At 38.6% G+C, this 22,555-nt stretch overlaps 1 protein-coding gene across 1 annotated transcript in view; it reads right to left on the bottom strand.

The window, feature by feature from the left end:
- The window catches only part of CDH8 (cadherin 8), a 288,359-nt gene that overhangs the window by 174,266 nt on the left and 91,538 nt on the right, over positions 1–22,555 (bottom strand). The window contains exon 3 of the mRNA XM_075189000.1: positions 18,712–19,006. Coding sequence (XP_075045101.1) covers positions 18,712–19,006 — 295 coding nt within the window. The remainder of the gene's footprint in view (positions 1–18,711; positions 19,007–22,555) is intronic.

Below are 22,555 nucleotides of genomic sequence, written 5' to 3' on the forward strand. Positions count from 1 at the left end.
TGCACAGGAAAGGGCATAGACAAACGCTACCATTTAGGAGGGTCCGTGGCTTGGAGAGGATGCCATAGCAGCTGTACCGCCTTCGACTATGGTAGAGCCGCCTTTGAACAGTGCCATAGGTAGTGTGGTGAGAGGTGAGAGGAGGAGACGGTGTTGGATGTTTTGGGACACATGTGCTCCTCTTCACCCTAGTGGGTTCTTCGAAAAGCAGATTGTTTCAACCAAAACTCAGTTTTTTTTGTAGATAGGAATATAGTCACGTGGATATACAATCACGAGACAGATGTGATTCTTTAGTCAACAACCCACGAACACACCCAATACAGTAAAAAAAAACAAGGGTTATACCCCTTTCAATGTTCCCATGTTGATGGAATTAATGGTGGTTGGACTAAGGCGGTAAACAGGTTATATTAGGTGGTAAAATTATAAGACTTGACCTTGAGTGTCCTCCGCCATGGTGGTTGGGGACCACTGGCTCCCTGTGGAGAAGGTGCCTAGGAGTCTAATCCAGGGTATTAATATTATAATGACCTTGTTGGCTAAACATGAAAAGTTTCATAGTATTATATGCGCATAAGATAATTGTTTAACCCAGACATCTTGTTCTCCCTTATCCCTGATTTAACACTCCACCTGGCGACATTGAAGAATAAGTTGTCTGACTTATATAACAATTAACATAAGTGTTAAATAATACACATGGCATATAATAACATATGTTAACTAAATGCATAGAAGCAGCAAATGACTATAAACTGTAAGGCACCATGACGATGACAGTTCAGAGAATACAGAAAGGGTCTATATACTGCAAGTGTCTCTATACTTCAATCGTATGAACAGCATGATAAATAGTTTTAGATATAAGGTGTCCCACCTATTCATGCACATAGCTGTGTTGTGGCGATCCCCAGCACTTTGGATGCTGAGTGGGGGCTGTGGGTGAGTCTTTAGATCCGGGGAGATGTGGCATCCACATTGCCATGACTATTCCACCCTGATTGGTTGAGTGAAGAGGAGTTAACGCTCTGTTCCGCTAACTTCTTTCCACTTGCACCTGACCAATCAGCATTTGGGAAGCTACAGCCAGTTGTGTGATTGGCGCGCGTATTTTAACATAAATCCCTTCTATAAGATCATATATTGCCTATAGAGAATGAATGAAACTAATTTGTGCGCTGACCCAATGTTTCTGAGAAAGCGGCTTACAAATTCATTAGTGACCAGTGATTCATGATTACTAGAGACTTCTCATGAAAATTAGTTGTGAAGTACCTTAACGCTGTCACTGGTTCCTAGTGAAATAATAAGCTGCATTCTTATTATTGTTGGCTCAGCTCTAAAAAAAAAAAAATACACTACAAATAAATAAGACATCATTTTCCTGCAAGAATTAGGAGATGGCTGGCAGACACTGCTTAGAAATTATTTAAATGCCTACCTGTGAGTGTTTTATGGACAGCAATCAGAAATATGGTGAATGACGTTACATGTCTAATATTAGATTAGCTAAACTTACTTAGATGACATAAAATATGTACTTTGATGTTGACTTCTCAGCAATTTCCACCACAGGATCTCTATAAGCAAGATGACTTTAGGGTCATAGTTATGGATGGACTGGGAATAATTTTTCGATACTTAATATGCTGATTGCTGACTTTATATTTCAACAGAAAATCCTTGTCAAACAAGGCTACATAAAACCACTACAAAGCCACCATAATATTTATCAATCCTCCTTATCACTCATCCTTGATATAACTCTCATTTCATAAAACCATAAATATTATTAAATATACAGTGTTGATTCTGTTTGTAATATCGACGTCATCCAGATTGTTACTTTATTTGTGAGACAATTACATGATGCTTATCTATGAATGCAAAATGTGTGTGTGGGATTACTATTATAATTATTATTATTGTTTATTTCTTAGATGCCACAAAGGGTCCACATGACTGTACAATAAAACAGTACTTGGCAAAACAGGACATTGCAATAAAGGCAAAAACAGTACACTGCAAAATAGGCAAAACAGTCAAATACACAGTAAACAAAAAGATGAACCAGCAGGAATTGAAGTGATAACCAGGGATAAGGCTATTACTATGATTTGAGGGAAGAGGCATGAGAGGAGGGGGAGAAAATCAGCCCAACCTGAGCCTGTATCCAGGAGTGTGGGCACAGCAAAGAGGATGAGAGGCAATGTTTGAGTATAAGAGGGAAGACACAGCAGAGCTGGTGGAACAAGTAATGAAATTAGCAGAAGACGATGGAAGAGGGCCCTGCTCATGAGAGCTTATAATTTTGAGAGGAGAGGTAGGAAAATGGGTTAACACAGAATCAAAGGGACAGTGTGAAGAGGGGAGTAAGGGTGGGCTAGGATGAGAGATGGTAGGCTTTGATGAAGAAATGTGTTTTGAGAGCTTCTTTGAAGCCACGGAGAGAGGCAGAAAGCCTGATTGGAAGAGGGAGGGAGTTCCGGAGGAGGAGAGCAACACAGGAGAAGTCTTAAAGGTGAGAGTGAGAAAAAATAATAAGTGAGGAGGAGAGAAGGCCGTCGTTGGCAAAACAGAGAGGACATGAGGGAGTGTGGAGCAAGATGAGGATGGAGATGTAGGAGGGGTTGAATTGGGTGAGGGCTTTATAGGTGGGGGTAAGGAGTTTGAAGAGGACAGTGTAGTGACTAGTAGAGAGGAGTAGCAAATGTACTGTAGATCGGTTGGAAATACAAATAAGATGAGCAGCAGTGTTGAGGATGGATTAGAGTTGGGAGAGATTAGAGGAAGGAATGACAGAGAGAAACAGGTTACTAGACGATGACAATGGGGTCCAGATGATGACAATGGGGGTGAATAAGGGTCTTGGCTGCATCTTAGGTGATTAAGGGTCTGATCCTGGATGTGTCCATGTATTGTCCTTTGGGTGAGATCTCTATTAATATTCTCTTATTTTAAATTGGTAGCTTATCCCCAGCAGATACATCATACACATATCTAGAAGTGTATGTAGGATAAATTCCTACAACAAGATGGGACAACGACGTAAAAGGTTAAGTCTCCAAATATGTAATTAGGTGCATAGAGGAGGTGATTCCTGTTCATAAGATAGTACATGTGTTCCCATGTTACTATGAACGAGAGAAATGTTATATTGCCTCCACTCAGCATTCTACTAGGATGGTTCTGATTAGGTTTATATCTAGATTTTACGGTGCATTTGACAAGTGTCTGAGCACCTGTAGCCAATCAGATCATGAGAATCATCACCGTAGCACAGAACGTTTTAGAAGATGAGCGAGGGAAGCATTGTCCACTCAGTTGATTGTTAGTACAGGGCTACATGCGACAGGGGCAGTATGATGGTGTGAGAAGGGGAATGGAGGTAACTAGGAAGCTGCAGATTAAAAGTTCGATAGTGGAAGGAGCAGGGTCCCCCAAACAGCACCGAGTATTGATGTGATGCTGCTGTCAATCTAATGCACAAAGATTGTGCTGTCAAACACATCTCTTTATAAAACACAGCTCATGCATCCAACTTGTTGAAAGTTGGTTCAAAGTCTCTATTTAAGAAATAATTATGTTTCACTTAATTTCCTCATTCAACATTTAGAAAAGGAGAATAATTGAAATAAGATAAATGCCGGCAATATCTTTCAAGGTTGATTTGCCAAAAATAACTGCTCATTTATCTTCATTGACAGGAGGAAATATCAACACATTGGTGATTAGATAGCTGAATAAGTGTTCTCATTGAATAAATTGTCAATCAATTGAAAGAAAAAAATCACATCAAATTCAATAAAAGATTCAATAATCTCTATGTGAAAGTTTTAGAGAATTAATGTGAATGATGACAGATGCGCTTATAAATGTATTAAAAAGTATTTACAGGGGATGCCCAGACTGTCACACATATAACCTATGACCTATGACCTTACTAAACCTAACTATCTTATTACTGCACACCTCAGTCACGCCATATTTGAGACACAATCCTGTCCTAAATTCTCTAAAGGTTTGTTTTAAACAAAACATTGCAGGCTAAGGATGAATATGCCCTTTAATGATCATTTAAATGCCAATATGACTGACTGAGACACAAGAAGCCATGTAAGACTAGAACAAGAATTTAAACAGTGGTCAATTCCTGATGTCCAATAAAACCTGGGGGTAAATTTAATAAAACTTCTAAAAAAAAAAATGGAAGTGTTGCCCATAGCAACCAATCAGATTCTAGCTATCATTTATTTAGTACATTCTAGAAAATGATAGATATAATCTGATTGGTTGCTGTGGGCAACACCTCCACTTCTACCCAAATGACTCTTCACATATAATTACACCCGTAAAAACAAACTTGAAGGGGTGAGGCGCCTCAATGTTTTGATGCGCATATTTGCGAATATTACAGGAAGGAATTATTCTTCTGTGCTCCTCTATGGGATGCGAGGAAAAACGAGATTAGTTTCCGCCTGATCTTTGCTGCGATGTGTCTCCACGGACTGTTCCGGAGGCGCTGAATTGAACCTCCCTCTAAATGTCATTTTTTAGTGTTTTTATAAAATGTAGTGTGGTTGTCAGCTCTGCACAATCTTCCTTGAATATATCTCAAGGTTTACAGCAAATATTTCTTAAAAATAGTAATATAATATCTATAGTAAAATAAATGGCTTCGCCATTTAACCAGGCCTTTAAACAAATATATTTGGATCTGTTTAACTTTATACATTTGTCTGTATGTTGTATGTGCGTATTATGTATATGACAGTATGAAGCATAATGTTACTGATGATAATCCACTGTTGGGGGTACAATACGCCAATGTAATAAACCAGTGCCACTAATGATACATAGTGTGAGGAGGAAACAACAAAGGAAAGGGACAAGATAAGACAAAGATAAAGGAGCAGGATGCAGCAATTGCCTGCAAGCAAGTGTTCTAGCAAGCGGATGATTCGTTCAAGCAATTACTGCTTTTTTCAATGTTTTTTTATTTTTTTCGAACAAATGTATCCACAGATAGATATGAGATAGATAGATAAATATGAGATAGATAGATAGATTTATAGATCTGAGTTAGATAGTTAGACATGAGATAGAGAGATAGATAGATAGATAGATAGATAGATATGAGATAGATAGATAGATATGTGTTAGTAGGATATGAGTTAGAAAGATTGGTATGAGATAGATAGATAGATAGATAGATAGATAGGTAGATAGATATGAGATAGATAGATAGATATGTGTTAGTAGGATATGAGTTAGAAAGTTTGGTATGAGATAGATAGATAGATAGATATGAGATAAATAGATATGAGATACATAGATAGATATGAGTTTGATAGATAGATAGATAGAAATGAGATAGATAGATAGATATGAGATAGATAGATCTAAATTAGATAGTTAGACATGAGATAGAGAGATAGATATGAGATAGCGAGATAAATAGATAGATAGATAGATATGCGTTAGTAGGATATGAGTTAGGAAGATTGGTATGAGATAAATAGATAGATAGATAAATAGATATGAGATACATAGATAGATATGAGTTCGATAGATGTATATGAGTTAGATAGATAGATATGAGATACATAGATAGATATGAGTTCGATAAATGTATATGAGATAGATAGATAGATAGATAGATAGATAGATAGATAGATATGAGATAAATATATAGGAGATACATAGATAGATATGAGTTTGATAGATAGATATATGTATATGAGTTAGATAGAAAGATAGATAGATAGATAGATAGATATGAGATAGATAGATAGATATGAGATAGATAGATAGATAGATAGATAGATATGAGATAGATAGATAGATAGATAGATAGATAGATAGTGATACTGATCCCACTAGTCCTCTGAATGGGTTAATCTTAAAACCTTTTACAGAAATCCAGTGTCAAATTTACATCTTTTAAGAGTCCTCTACATTGATGTGTTGAAACTGATGAATTAATCAATAGATAAGTATGCACATATAATGCTATCCTGTGGGTCAACGCCTATATACTCTATAGCTAAAAACACATTAACGGATTAATGGCGCTGCTCTTTAACCACAGGGGCAGAAGGGCAGATGTGAGGGGGAAATATAAACCCTTTTTGGCTATAGTCCATTGTGATAATTTCATTATTTGAATAGTCAGATAACGCAGAATAATACTTAACCTTGACATTGCTGGTTATATCAGACCGAAAGACAGGGAGAACCCTACGTACACATACTACACAGGAAAAACTAACAGAGAATTTTAAAAGCTGCATTAATATTAAATGTGTCTGCGATTTATTGTTCAGGTAGTTATGAATTTTTGATACACTGATGATTCACCTATTTCGTGAAGAACATTACACATTGCCTCCATAATACCTTATTCAACACGTGTCCATTGCAAAGTGTGAAAATCACTTCCACGTGAACCCTGTATCCTTGATGTCAAACATATCAGAGCTTCTGGAATCCACAGAATAGGTTATGAAACAATGCAAAATTACAGTTTGCATTTGCAACATCTGCTTCATTGCAAACATATTTTGCAACATCTGCCGTCTTCTTTCCGAACGTCTTCTTAATACAAGTTTACCCTCTGGGCTAATTTCCTGCTGACCTCAGAAATATGGCCGGTTAATTAAGCAGTTTTGACTTTGCATTTGTGTAAAGGGGAACTAAACTATACTCTAGAAAACACATTAAGGCTTAATTACATTTGAATATTGTGTAATTTCACATAAAACAGGGCAAATCTGCGGGGCTGTAAAATTTAGTATGTTCTGATGGGAGGCGCTTGGCAGATCGAGGGGGCGTTGATTACTAAATGTCAGCTAAGCACACTTGTAATTTTACACTCAGGGAGAAAAAAAAAACACGATTTCAGCCAATCACAGTGCAGCTCTCAGTGATGGGCAGAGCAGTGTAAGAGGCGGCTCCTGATTGGATGCCCGGCTGTTTATTAGCCAGGCTAACCAGGGCTGGCGTTATCGTGCTGCACCAGCTACTCAGGAGCTTTCCATTCGCTCCATGTGTTCTTTTTTTTTTTATTTATTTAACTTTATGGATTCCAAGCTTCCCATTCGGGCTACAGCAGACCAAGGGGTATATTTACAAAACTGCGGGTTTGAAAAGTGGAGAAGTTGCCTAGAGCAACCAATCAGATTCTAGTTATCATTTATTTAGTACATCCTATAAAATGTCAGCTAGAATCTGATTGGTTGCTATAGGCAACATCTCCACTTTTTCAAACCCGCAGTTTAGTAAATATACCCCAAAATGAGAAAAAAGGTTTTAGTTACTTATTGGGGGCAACATTTTAATTTTACTGAGGGGTGGGGTTGTAATTTTGTATTTTATTTGTGGCCAATTACATTGGACACTATTGTGGGATTACAGATGCAGTGTTGCATGTTGGCACTTGTAGTTCTACAAGCACCAGTAGGCAATGACACTCAGGGGCTGTGAGTGTACCCATGAGGTTGTCACTACTTACCCTGGGACCCAATGATCAGGGGTAGGTTAAATGGTCCGTTGCTATTTGGAGTTGAGCCGATGCTCGCTAAGTGAGTGGGTCTGATAAGTTTTTTGGGTCCCTTCCCCGAGGATCTAGACCGATGTTGAGTAAGTTGGGCTGCTTAGTTACTTTAAGGCAGGGTGGGGTAACTTTTTAACTAAATTCTTTTTAATTTAACATGGCAAGTGATCCTGGTGGGATGGTTTGGATATGAAAATCTCATGTGAAAGTGTAGAGTTTTTGCTCTCCACACAATAGACCACTCTTTAATACATGCAGGGATACCTTACTGATGAGGATATCTACGGACACAGTAATGACTCCAGCAGCTAATCATACAGCTACTATGTAATAGAAAACGCTGTGCCTGTGTGAACAGATAGAAAATAGGTCTCCAGAAGCCTCCCCCTTAAGTTTATAATTGTGATCAGTTTAGCAATTGCTTTGACTTGTACTCAGAGCTTATGAACATCAATGAAATATGGACTTTGGATACTTATAGTAAGCAGAGGGTTGATAAATTATGTTGCCTAGTGCAGAGACATATTAAGAACGAATGGGTTCCTAGGTATGGTTTGGAACCCCTTCCTTCTCCATTTTTATTAAAAGCCCAAAACATTAAAATAGGTCAGGCTAATCTGAGCTACTCAGTGACCTCTGAGCCCTAGACAGGAGCCTAGCTTGTCTAACTGTGCAGTGCAGTGTTTCCCAAACTCATTCCTCGGGTACCCCTAACAGTACATGCTTTCCAGATCTCCTTGCTGCAGCACAGGTGTGTTCATTACTGACTGACACATTGTAATTATACCACCTGTGGATCTGTTACTATGGGGAGTATTCAATTGTTCCTTCGACCGCCGGAAAAGCGAGCGCTCTAAAACTATTACCGTTTATACGGTAATATTGCGCGCAAAAAACGTTAATACGTAAATACTTAGGTGTCAATCTCACCAAAACATATGATCGTCTATTTTCGGCCAACCTTCCCCCACTAGCATCCACCCTGAAGCGCGATCTCAAGTCCTGGTCCCCAAGGTATATCTCTTGGATTGGTAGAGTGGCTTCAGTTAAGATGAATATTCTTCCAAGGATTCTTTACCTTTTCCAGACTCTCCCTGTACGTGTCCCATCACTCTTTCTGAAAGATCTCCAGGCAAGCATCTCACAATTTATATGGTCCGGCCGTCGTCCTAGAGTTCGTCTCAAAGTTCTCTTTCGTCACGCCCGGAATGGTGGTGTGGTGCTACCGTGCCTCCATAAATACTACCTGGCGTCACATCTCACCCAAGTCATTCTTTCTCATTCTCCCCCCCCAAACTAGGCTTTGGGTTGACACAGAGGCTGACCTCCTCCAGATGCTATCTCCCAGTATTTTGTTCTGGCTAGACCCTAAGGACCTTCCTCCCCTTCTCTCCCTCCTCCCTACAGTTCGTTTCTCTATTGAAATATGGAGATATAGCACCCGCACTTTTAAACTCCTGTCTAATCCCAAGCGGATGTTCCCTCTATGGCATAACCCCTCTTTCCCTCCAGGGGTCAACCCGAAATCTTTCTCCCAATGGACAAAACAGAATATTTTGTTTCTTTCCGATATTGTCCCAATGTTTTTTTTTCCAACCTTTGCTGATCTTCGTAAGCGTTTCCATCTCTCGTCCTCCGTGTTTTACCAATATCTTCAAATTCGTCACATTTTCTCCTCCTTAATAGACCCTCGTGCTCCTCACAATCGCTCCCCCCTAGAAACCTTCTGTAAAAACAAAATGTCTTCTAAAGGCTTGATATCTACTTTCTATTCTCTACTATTGAATCATAATCTGCCTGACAAGGAGACTCATGAGCTCCGCTGGGAGGAGGAGATTGCCGAGTCTCTGGATCCTGAGGAATGGACTGAGATACGCGAGGCAGTCGCCAAATCCTCCATCTGTACAAATATAAAAAAAAACTCCTACAAACTTTTTTTCCTGTGGTATTTAGTCCCATCCAGACTTAAAACAATCTATCCGGCAACTTCGGACCTCTGCTGGCGCAACTGTGGCCAGCGTGGCTCCCTGTCCCACATCTGGTGGAGCTGCCCAAAAATCATCCCCTTCTGGAAGGAGGTAGCTGACCTTATTTATAAAGTGTCTAATCTAAGATCTCCATTCCATCTTTCATACTTTCTCCCCCCTCGACTTCCCCCTGACACCCACAAAATTATGTGGTTACTCCCGGGCCATATCCTGACCGCAGCCAGATGCTTAATAGCCAAGAAATGGAAACAATCAGTGAGCCCTTCTGTTTCAGAACTAATTCAAAGTGTTTGGCAAATACACAACCTAGAGCACATGACTAGTGTAGTTAATGATCGCCCTTACAAATTTCTCTCCACATGGCACAAGCGGCAAGATTACTTCTCTGCTACACCTTCCCCTTCTTAAAGAATGAAAACAATGTTACCTTAGTAATTGTCGGCGCTGAGTCTTTCTAGGTTCTACTTCCCCTTCCTCCTTCTTCTTTGCTTTTCCCCTTACTAACATTCCTTCCTTCCCCCCCCCCCCCAAACTGTCTCCCCTCCATGTTCCACTTCCACTATTTCCCTTCCCTTTCCCCCTATCCAGTTTCCCCTCACGGTACTCTGGATATCTCATAACCATATCTCTTTTGACTCTCGTTTATCTGCATATTACTAATCCTGCGGACCACTACGTTTGTGGTGACCCCGAGTTCTATGTCTCACCTATTTTGCAAACTCTTGTTGTTAATATTGTTATGAATTGTTTGAGCATAACAAATACTGTACCGTTTATATTTTTTTTGTTGTTTTTGACAAAAAACTGAATAAAAATATATTAAAAAAAAACAAACAAAAATAAACGTTAATATGGTAGTTTACTCGCTGAATTTCATCTCGCAGCTCAGGGAGCTGGGAGATAAAATTCAGCGAGTAATTACCGTATAAACGGTAATAGTTTTAGAGCGCTCGTTTTTCCGGCGGCCGGAGGAACAATTGAATACGACCCTATGTGTCAATCAGTAATGACTACACCTGTGCTCCATCAAGGGAAACACTGGTCTAGTGTGTATCAGCCAAATGGTTCTGCCAAATAGCAACACATTCTCTGTTTTTAATATATGAAGGGGGTTATTCAATTGGGCGCAAGATTTTTTTTTCCCACCGCGTTAAAAAAATCACTTTAACTGCTATAGCGACCGTTTTTAGTTAGCGCAGTGTGAAAACTCGTGCAATTCAATTAAAAAAGAGGAAACGCTGCCCACGCACGTTAATCATTGTGTTTGCGAGTTTTTAGGGGAGTGAAGGGGAGTTTTAACGCGGTCATGTATAACACAAAAAAAAGGATTGGCATACATTTTCATACATTTTATTGCATTACACAACCATTCTAGTTGATAATATCTACATTACAGTAATTTCTTTGGCATATTTTTTTATGTGACTATTTTTTACTATAGAATCATCTATACCATGTCAAAACACATTAGTGCAAACTTATTTGAATCAAAAACATACATAAATATATTTAATCAGTGATTTTTATTTTTTTAATGTTGTTTTTATTTCATTATTTTTTTAACATGAAAATCAACTTTTACATGTTAGACATTACTGATAATTTTTTTCTAATTATTACATGAATTCAAATAGTTTTTTTAGAGGTTTTTTATTTTTATCACACCCCAAAGAGGTGCGAGATAAAACAGCATTTTGAGCAGTTTAATGCGCTGCGTTAAAAAACAATTGAATAGTTTTTAACGCGGCTGCCTCTCGCACACCCTATACTTTCAATAGACCTTCTACTGGACCGCGAGAGGACCGTTTTTTTTTTTTTAAATTGGAGCGTTAAAAATGGAATTGAATCGCGGGTAAAGTTAACCCGCTTGAAAATGATAAAAAAAACAGCGTTAAAATGACTTAACGCGGTCTTAAAAAAAAATCTCACGATCAATTGAATACCCTCCGAAGAACCATTGAAAACCACTGAAACTATAGCATGTCCACCACCCCTTTTCCCTTGTCTTTCAGTGTAAACTAATGATTAGTATGCCTGATAACATAGAATACATTGTGTTCCTTATGGAGCTGCTATTTAAACATCTGGTACACATCTGCAATGACACAAGTTGTGGAAACGGGCCAGAAAGATTAAATAAATAATCATTTACACTGTTTTTTGATACATCACGCTCACTTGTTCTTGCCATATCATGAACGTATATTATTACCCGCTATCCATTTATTACTTGTCAGCTGAGTAGCCATACAGAATATTAAATAGGATAAAACATATGCAGTAGTACATGGCAAATCCAATAATTTCAATTGCATGAATAATCTTAATTTATACACTTATAATTAACTTGTATCTATTGTGCACTTCTGAAATTACCTGCTGGTTTATATCCACCTCCTTTATCTGTCTTTTCATTTTCTATAGCAGTGGTAGGCAGCCTATGTGTCTGTTTTTGGTGTAGGACTACAAGTCCCAGCAGCAGGGAGTGGATTTTAGGATAGTGGTTCTACCGAATCTTTAGTGGTTCGTTTAAAAGAAAAGCAAGTGGCAGACCAGGAAATGTTTACAGTTCCTTTATTTCCCCGTTCAGATCTGGAGTATTTCAGTATTTTATTTTAGACTGGGAAACATATTGTTTTGCATATATTTCTATTTCACTCCACGGATAGAGTGAAATGCAGATGTTTCCAAACGCCCAGGAAAAACCATTCCAATCAGGTTCATTGTTCTCTGTTCGACAAGTCAATCATAATACAAGTGCGGAGATTCACAATTTGTCCTATTCTAAATAAGAATGCCACAATTGACTTGTATATCTACATGGTTTTGCAACCTAAATGCAGACACCTGCAACTATGTCACTGAAGTCATGGTACGTAAACGATATCTTTTCTCCTCTTAATTGTTACTTATTATCATAAAGTGCTGTACTTTTCTACCGAGCCTACTTATTGTACTAACTATGTTCAAAGCAGCCTGTCTGTGCTTAAAGGCTATGACCACTTTTATAGACCCCAAACAATCTATTTTACTAACATCAGCCCTATTCTAAGTATAGTCAATTGCTGGATACACTTTCCAACGTAGTGTATATAACACCAACCGTTACTGTAGCAAGTCCACCTTTAAGGCTCTGGGCTCGGACACTTCCTTTAAATTTGTCCAGGGCATTCAATGATAAAGAGTTCAATTAAAATATTAAAGAGGTGAACAGGATAATGTTTTGAAGATATTTAATTAAAAAATACCCTGCAAAATATACTTATGTATCCTTCAAGAGGGAGGTGGAACTGAGCAATGTTCTAAAATGTTCCGTAGATACACAGCGGATAGTAAGCTAATAATGTCCAATTTAATATCTCAAACACAGGGGCATATAAATCAGACATTCAATGAGCGACAGAAAAGCCTTGTAAACATCCTCTGATGCATAGTCACCAAAAAATAAAGTAACCAACTGAACCGGTAAACACATGCTTTCTGACAAGCTGTCAATTTTGATGCTGCCTTCAGCGTTCATAATCATTAAAAAGTGGTAAGATATAATACAGTTGTATATGAATGTCCGTCAAAGCACAAAGGAAAACACATAGTATTTTATGCTTCAGTACTGCTTTGAGACACAATAATGAACAGGTCTCAAAGGACCCCCAAAGTGAGGTCAAACTACATATACATCAATGAATGGAATGTTTCGACAGCGCGTGTGTACTTAGAGTACAAAAAAAGGAACTGATAATCTCTGAATGGTACACATTTAATTGTTTACTGGTAATGAACAAGTGAAAAAAGTAAGCCCGAAAGAATGAATCCTTAAATACAGTTGGGAAGTTTATGAAAGCAGCTTATTGTTTGTCATTCAGTCATTCAGTATATATTTTGAAACCCATGGCAACCAATTTGATGTCTGATGAAAATTTTTAAACTGTACTACTAAAATGACAGTAGTTGTTATGGGTTACAGAACCCATTTAATAGTTTACAGCTACCCGTACATATAGTTCCATAAATGTACCCCCAGTATATTTAGAAAAGATATATATATATACAAGTTAACCTGTGCATGATACTCATGCATTCTAGTCAAATCAAGCTACTTAAGGTGTTAAAAAGGTTCTTTTCATGCATTTGGGCCATAGCCCAGGCCTCAACCACCAACCACTCCCAACTGTCACTTCTCCTTCAAGAAATATATATATATATTTTTAAATCTTTATAAACACTTTTAACAATTAACAAATTAAATTAACAAATTAAAAACATCTTAGTATACCAAATTTCAGCCCTTTCTGAATTTTTTTCCCCACACACACTAAGATTTTAGTAGGTCAGTGTATAACTCCGCCCAGCAGGTGGCGCTGCAGCTTGGTTTTATTTTTTACACACACACACAGACAGACAGACTAACACACGCCACTAGACATTTATATATATATATATATATATATATATATATATATATGGAAATATATATATGCACATATATATATATATATATATATATATATATATATATATATATATATATATATCAAAGAAAATCTTTAAGCCAAGAGTGCTTAGTTATATAATGTGAAAAAATAAAGATAATACTTATATGTAATAGGCAGCTCCCCGGTCATTCAACACCTGTCTGCAAGTGTCAGACCTAGTAATTGGAACACATAAAGACAGGGGGTGCCAACATAGTGCATTACAAGGATTAAAAATGCAAATGCAATTCCAAAGATAGGTTTTTACCCGTACCAGATGGTGGTAAACTGATAGCCAAATAGAATACAGTTCTTGCTAGAGACACTGGAAATCTGTACCAAGCCTGGATGGCAGATGGAACCTTCCAATACGATAAGGTGATGATCAGGAAACACCTGTGGATTCGACTAACACTAATCAGTGTCCTCTTTCCATTAGGATGTCACTTTGCAAAGTGAATGCGATTAAACGGGTTGCACTGATGTCTCCGCCGACTGATCGATCAGTATTGATATCGTATTGGAAGGTTCCATCTGCCATCCAGGCTTGGTACAGATTTCCAGTGTCTCTAGCAAGAACTGTATTCTATTTGGCTATCAGTTTACCACCATCTGGTACGGGTAAAAACCTATCTTTGGAATTGCATTTGCATTTTTAATCCTTGTAATGCACTATGTTGGCGCCCCCTGTCTTTTTGTGTTCCAATATATATATATATATATATATATCTATAAGCTTGATTAGTAAATATGCTGAAAATGCATTCATACTTGAAAAACACTTCACTGCGAAACGCGTGTTGCGATGTATGCTGAGTTTATTACTTCCTCTTATATTTCATTACTATAAAGAGGTTGCTTTTCTTATTGCTTTTTATTATTGAGATAGTGGAGGCTTAGGATGCGGCATCTTGACAGTGAGGATTAGCACAGCTAGCAATCTTGTAGACGAATCTTGGACCCTGCAATAGACTATGGTCTTAGATGAGAGATTCGATTAGAAGGATCTCTTAATCCTTATACAGACACTACCAACTGATTAAGCATCTCAGCTGGTGCAGAGAAGTAATATTGGAGACGGTGTAAGAGTGATAGCTCACTTCATCTATAGTACTACGCTACAAAGTCACAGAATAGAAGGGATAGTTAGAACCCGTCTCATTGCTACATCTACTTGAAAATACAAGGGTATCTGCAACGAGCCATTGTGCTGTTAATCATCCAAAAATACGGACACTGAGCTAACTGCACCGATATATTAATTAGAAAAGAATATGCATGCTACAAATATAGATCTTTCTTTCCCTTAAATAATAACAATCATTAGAACATTGTAATCCTCTGATATTGTAGAAAATGTGACGATAACATAGATTTAAGGTGATAATAACAACATTATTATCATTCCAGTCTGTTATTAATACCAGGATTGAAACACCACCCCAACCAATATTTTATAAACTTGAAAGGACAATGCATTTGAAATATTACAGATAAATAATTATAACTAAACTCAGCGTACAGTTCTTTTAAATTGTATACACGGGCAGCACGGTGGCCTAGTGGTTAGCACTTCTGCCTCACAGCACTGCCTTCATGAGTTCAATTCCCGACCATGGCCTTATCTGTGTGGTGTTTGTATGTTCTCCCTGTGTTTGCGTGGCTTTCCTCTGGGTGCTCCAGTTTCCTCCCACTCTCCAAAAACATACTAGTAAGTTAATTGGCTGCTATCAAATTAACCATAGTCTCTCTCTCTATCTATCTGTGAGTGTGTGTGTTAGGAAATTTAGACTGTAAGCTCCAAAGGGGCAGGGACTGATGTGAATGAGTTCTCTGTACAGCGCTGCGGAATTAGTGGCGCTATATAAATAAATGATGATGATGATGATGATACACTTACACAGTTTAGATACATTCTCTGGTTTCTTTTAATATTTTTAAAATTCTAAAAAACTTTTTAATGGATAATCAATGAAGGTGAATTTTTTTTATCATTAGTATGGGGAAGTGAATAATGGACTGAAATCGGATATAATAAAATAATTGCCAAATAATGAAATATTGTCTGTTAAGTGCACTACACTTTCTAAATCTTTACTCTTCAGTTTAGTTACTGACCTTAGTTAAGCAGTAGCATTTCCCTGATGGAGACTCTGATATTAATAAATAAATGATCATGGACAGAGATTAAAGGGAGCTGGCAACTACTAACAGAATTTATTGTAGATATTTTCACATAGGTGAATCGTGTGCAGTACCTTTATCCTTTTTATCTGCTTTCATACATTACATTAGATTTTCTTCAGGGGCTAGCTGGGAGGCAGGGGAGCAGAGTTCCATAGTGGGCTACCTTCATCATCATCATCTATTTATTTATATAGCGCCACTAATTCTGCAGCGCTGTACAGAGAACTCACTCACATCAGTCCCTGCCCCCATTGGAGCTTACAGTCTAACTTTCTTAACACACACAGACACACACAGGGAGACTAGGGTCAATTTAATAGCAGCCAATTAACCTACCAATATGTTTTTGGGGTGTGGGAGGAAACCGGAGCACCCAGAGGAAACCCATGCAAACACGGGGAGAACATACAAACTCCACACAGATAAGGCCATGGTCGGGGATCAAACTCATGACCCCAGTGCTGTGAGGCAGAAGTGCTAACCATTAAGCCACCGTGCTGCCTTGGGCTGGGTCAATGTGCTACCTTTAAAATGTTCCTGAACCGAGTCCAGCCCCGAACCCCCCCTCCCCTCTCCCGGGCTAAAATTTGCCAGCCAACCCCTGCATTTCACAAATTAAATTATTCACAAACCACACCCATTTTTATGAGGCCACACCTCTTATAATGCCAAAATCGTAGGAATGTGTTTGGAAAATCAGGATCTTTGACAAGTCGCTCAATCCCTTCAATAAAAGATAAGCAAAATACATAGGAGCAGATATATTTTTTTGTGTGCATATAACTATCTGTCCTATTAATAAACATATATTAATATACCAGGTGTTGCAGCTAAAGAAATATATTACAAATCCATTGTTAGGCTATAGAAGACTTATCATCAGAGTCTGAGCATCGACACCTTACTTACAGATGAAATGGTTGAGAACTAAATTTGGCCTAATGAAGCATCTCTGGAACATTTAAATACTGTGCGCAATCAGAGAGTTCCTGGCTTATTGTTCAATTAAAATGGATCATTCGAATTAGGTAAATAATTGAAAGAACTATCCACAACAAATTACTATTGGTGGAAGAAGGAATGAAAGGGTGATTGTAAAAGGAATTTTTATTTTTCCACTTAGTGATTTTTAACCCACAATGCCTGGTAAAAATTAGATTCCGGAATGCCTGCGGATTTTAAGGATTGCTGGATATAAATATCTGTAACAAACGATAGTATTTAAAGACCAAGTAAACGTCCTTTGCATAGCTGTACTGAATTTCTAATTCAAAATAATGAGAGCCTTGAAAAGTGGAGGGCTCTATCCTACTGCATATTGCTCTGATAGTTAAACAGTCCCCTGACAACCATCTTCATGCTGTAGTTGTCAGAAACTTCCCCCTTCTTTAATGATTCAGCTGGCAGTCAAGGCATACAGTACTAGTTGTAAGGAAGGGGGTGGGGCTGACAACTTCATATTGGAGATGGTTGCTAAGCAACAATCAAGATGGTAGTCAGACATATATAGCTTTTTTAAAGTCATCTTTTTTCAGAAGAAACTTACATGAAAATAATTATATATCTACAAACCCTCCCCAAAAAAAAAAAAACCTCATGAGGTTTAAATGCAAGTGCTTTATACATACAATTCAAATTGCTTTGCACAATTTAAGTCGTGGCATACTACATGCAGGTCACTAGTTGGCATAATAATTGTGAAAATGTGATTTTATAAAAACAAAAAATGACCACGTGTATCGATTTCATATCTAGCAAGCAAAAATTTAAATTTCATGACCATCTGTCTAGGTACAACGAACCTAAATCACATTTCAATATACCACAGGGCAGGGTTTCTGAACCTTTTTTTATAACATATATCCGTGTGAAGGTAAGTTTTGCCTACTCTCCCGTAATGTCCAGGAGACTCCTGAATTTCTGGGAGTCCTCCCGGACTCCCGGGGATAGAGGCAACCTCCCGTTTTCTAATTGCCACAATAGTAAAGTGGTTGGGGGATTAGGACGTAAATCTCACATCATTGTGGCCCTGCCCCTGCTGTAATTGGCTCGAAACCATGTTTGATGTCTAGGAGGTGGGGCCAAATGATGTGCCCCATCGGGCCCTGCCCCAACACGCCCTCCTCCCCCTCCTGGAGGAGTCCTTTCCAATGTAGGCAAGTATGCTTTACCAAGGATCCCCGAAGGTGTGTTTGTTTACACTAAGTACCCCATTAAGTGTGTAATTGTCTTCAACGTACCCCCTAATCTTGATAAAGTGATGCCAAGCCACTCATTAAATATTTAGCTGTTGTAATATAGGCTTTCTGATTAGTGTTGTATGTTTTTTTGTTTTTTTTTACTAATTCCGTAATATTATTTTGAGTTATAATTAACAGATTGAAGTACCCCTTAAATCTATCTGTAGCACCCCTGACTCACCACAGGACCAGAACCCAGGCCATAAAGTATATCACCATAGCAATATCAGGATGAATATTGTAGATAAACATGGCGGTGTACCTACCCACAAGAGACATCTCTGGAACGGTGGCATGATACGGTCCATTAAGGAACTCCGGTGCGTTGTCATTAATGTCCTGAACTTTGATTATGAATTCCGAAGAGGCTTCCAAAGGCTTGTTTGTATCCCTATCCACAGCCTGGGCCGTCAAAGTGTACTCAGCCTTCTCCTCCCGATCAAGTCTTTTCATTGCATGAATATCTCCCGTCTTGTCATTAATCACAAAGATTGTCCCAGCTCCCTCTCCAGACAGAATGTACTTGATTCTGCTAGTCCCCGGATCCAGGTCGGTGTGAAGCTAAAATGACAATTAGCATTCAGTTAGCGCTGCAGCCATCAATACGTTACATTTGCAACTACATTACGTTGCCCTAGAGGATTCCGATCAAAGATTATCACACCACTGTCCAGGTAACTGACACATAACAAATGAAGCAGTAATTTATAATAATGCTCAACATAGTCATTTAGATTGAGGACTGCGAAGAGTGCTCAAATGTCAAAAGGCGGCTAAAAATAGAATATGCCAGTATAGCGTCAGGCATTTTTCACAGAAAGTCTCTTAGCGGTGAGATTAACATTATGAGCAATACAAAAATAAGCACTAAAAACTGTCATAGCTGTCTGGTTAAAGTAGGCGTTATTTGCAAACAGTATATAAGTGCTGAGGATATTTTGAAAAAACCGTGGATCTCATAAACCTGTTGTTGATGAATTGTGCTAGCTGCTACCAGCACAGATGAGCATGTTAGCACTTGGCTTTTCCCGATGCCTTATTAAATACGCCTGACCGTGTAGAATAAACAAATGTTATGGTAAATGTCAATGAAATCTTATGTTTATTGTCCTACATTAAAATTTAACTCGCAACTAATGTTAACAGTCATGGTAGATTATGTTTATTCTGTGCATTTTACATATTAATGATATGCTTGCATCCATGAGCCTGTGCAAAATAACATTATAATTGGTGATTTTTTACCGATACACTATCTGTTAATATATAAGATTATATATTGTAAGGATCCCAAGGAGTTCCATGACTTCTAATATCCATAACAATTTAAAGTAGGTATATTCTATTAGGTAAAGTAGGATAATCTTTATAAGAAACAAGTTTTAATTAAAAAAAACAAAACAATACTGTTCCTTAACACACAGATCCACACTGCCATAGACTTACATCATACTTGCCAACATGGGCAAGATGATTCCCAGGAGGTCCGGGGTGCAGGTGGGTGTGTGGGGGCGGGGCTCAAAGTATTGCATCATTAGCCCCGCCCCCAAAACGGACATCACTGATCTGGACCAATAAAAACAGGGGTGGGGCAACGATGACACGCCCATGGTGTCACTAGGCCCAACCCCCTCCATTTAGTTTACACAGCCAACCAGGGTCAGGGCGAATTGCTTGCTCTCGCGGGAGATTCGGAGGACTCCCAGAAATTCGGGAGTCTCCCGGACATTCCGGGAGAGTAGGCAACTATGACTTACATGCAGACTCACACTTACGCACAGGCTCAAAGTGCCAATGGCTGACACTCTGACACACATACACAGGCTGATACACAGACTTAAATTTACATAGACTCACAATACCCATAACTTCCAACTGTTTCGATTTCAGCTGGACAGGCCCAATGTGAGGGGACCGTCCTGCGGGTCGGCACGTTTGTCCTGACTCGCTGGAAGTTGGGAGATAAGTCCCCGCTGACCATGGTGAGTGAGTGCTGCTCACACCACTGGTGCATGTTGCAAATCAGGGGTGTTTTAAGGGGATGGGATTAGATGTGGCCTGGAACTTCAGAAGTGCTAGGCACACCACTAGGAGCCCATTGTGACAAACACCCCTACCTTTTAGAGGAGGCGTGATCGCGTCCCGCGTTAGAGATTTCAAATGCTGGGACTTATGTAATGACAATGACAGACTGACAGGCGTCAGTCACTACATTTGCAGCTTGGTATGTTGAGAGACAGACAAATGTGAAGCGCTGGACTTTACAGAAGAATAAATATCCCATCAAAAGTCCACATAGCAAGGAACCTCCTAAAAATGAGCACTCTCCCCCTTATCTTATTTCAGTAATCTCACTCAACATTTTTTTATAATAATATTATAATATAATACTGCACTGTGTTAAGAAACTGCGGTGTACTTTTTTTTCTCCGTGTCACGTGGATCTGCGATTATTTCAGTGCCCTGGTCTAAATATTCCTTCCCTAGCTGAGATGTCTCATTATCTTAGATTAATGGGAACACCATCACCGTTGCAGTTTGTGATCAGTTTTACGTAGGCCACTGTGAATTCCTTCAGTGACTCTGGCCTATATACAAGGTTGTTCATGGCCAAAGGCATCTTGATCTGTCTGCAGCGATGGCAGCAGCTACGTGTCAGGTGCGCATTGCCAAAGTAAGATGTAAAACTTATATTTCGTTAGATACAGTTCTCCTTCCGTGCCTGCCTGATTATATTACTCATTCTCATACGTATATATAGTTTCTTGGGATAATGACTTATCATCCTGGGCCTACGTACGGACACTAAGCGCTGTCTGAGCTTGTTTCTGTTAAAACATCGCTGTGACATTTGCTGAACTCCTGGCTGTCCACATTCAGGGAGTAAAAAGAATTAGCTAATAAAATGTTGACTTTTCTAGGCCAATGCCCTCATTTAATTAACAAGGACAGGCTTAGGTGATGTCTGTATCCATTTATGTATAGGACTAACGGGATATATGCAGCACTAAATCAGGCACAATATGACTCATTGCATGCCGCAATTAAATAACATATGTGAATAAAATATACAGTATCCAAATAAAATAGTAGTAAAAGGACTTAAGCGAATGTATGAGTGTGCAGCCTAGGATACTCACAGGAAAGCCACTAAACTATCCAAACTTTATGATTGAAAAAACAATAGTGTGTACCTTCAAAATATCTGGTAATAGTAAACCCCCACTATAAGCAAAATTATGGGGATCTCTTATCCTGGACCCTCCCAGTTCAGTAAATAATCACTCCCACTACCATCCCCACCCCCAAACCTTCTGCTTCTGCAACAGCTCATTCTCCATTCATGGTTGACAGGAGTATTTTGAATGTCTGAGCCGATGACTCCGCTTGTGTTGAGTTCACTGATTGGATGCCTGCAACAGTCAACCGGTCACTTTGATATGTGCAAAAGGTGCACCATTGAAATTATAGGCTAAGGATGGAATTTTACTGCTTGCGATGGTGTGCAAGTTCTTTTGCATGGACAGAAAAGCACTTTTACTGTCCACAAACTAAGGGACGACCCTGTAAATTCACCTTCTCCACCCCTTGCTTAAAAATAGGTGCATTGTTTCAGAAAACGACATTTACATTGCAGGTTTTGCACTTAATATAATAATAATAATCCTTTAAATATCGGCACATAAAACTTGTGTGATTGTCCCAAGAAAAAAACATATATAAGATGCTGTCCTACTAATTGGTGAGAAGTAAGTCTTAGAAGAAATATTTTGTACGTAAGGAGCATGTCTAATTTAACTTAGATTGTTCCATAGTGAACTTGGACCATGAAATGTATCAAAATAGTTAACAACTAATTAGCTATTCAAACAGAATTCTGAAGCTTTTACATTGTCAACAGATCCCCCTATCAACCTTGATCATGACAACCTCCCCAATATCAGAATGTTGTCACTGGCCCGATACGCTAAGAATATACTGCCATTCCGCTTACTGCTGAATGTACCATTTAAATAAATTCATTTGCTACTGTTTGTGTTTGCAGATGTAGAAACTGCTGCAATGTGAGGATGGTTTAGTAACATATATATATATATATATATATATATA

This window comes from Mixophyes fleayi, chromosome 10 (genome assembly GCF_038048845.1).
Source record: "Mixophyes fleayi isolate aMixFle1 chromosome 10, aMixFle1.hap1, whole genome shotgun sequence".
Lineage (NCBI taxonomy): Eukaryota > Metazoa > Chordata > Amphibia > Anura > Limnodynastidae > Mixophyes > Mixophyes fleayi.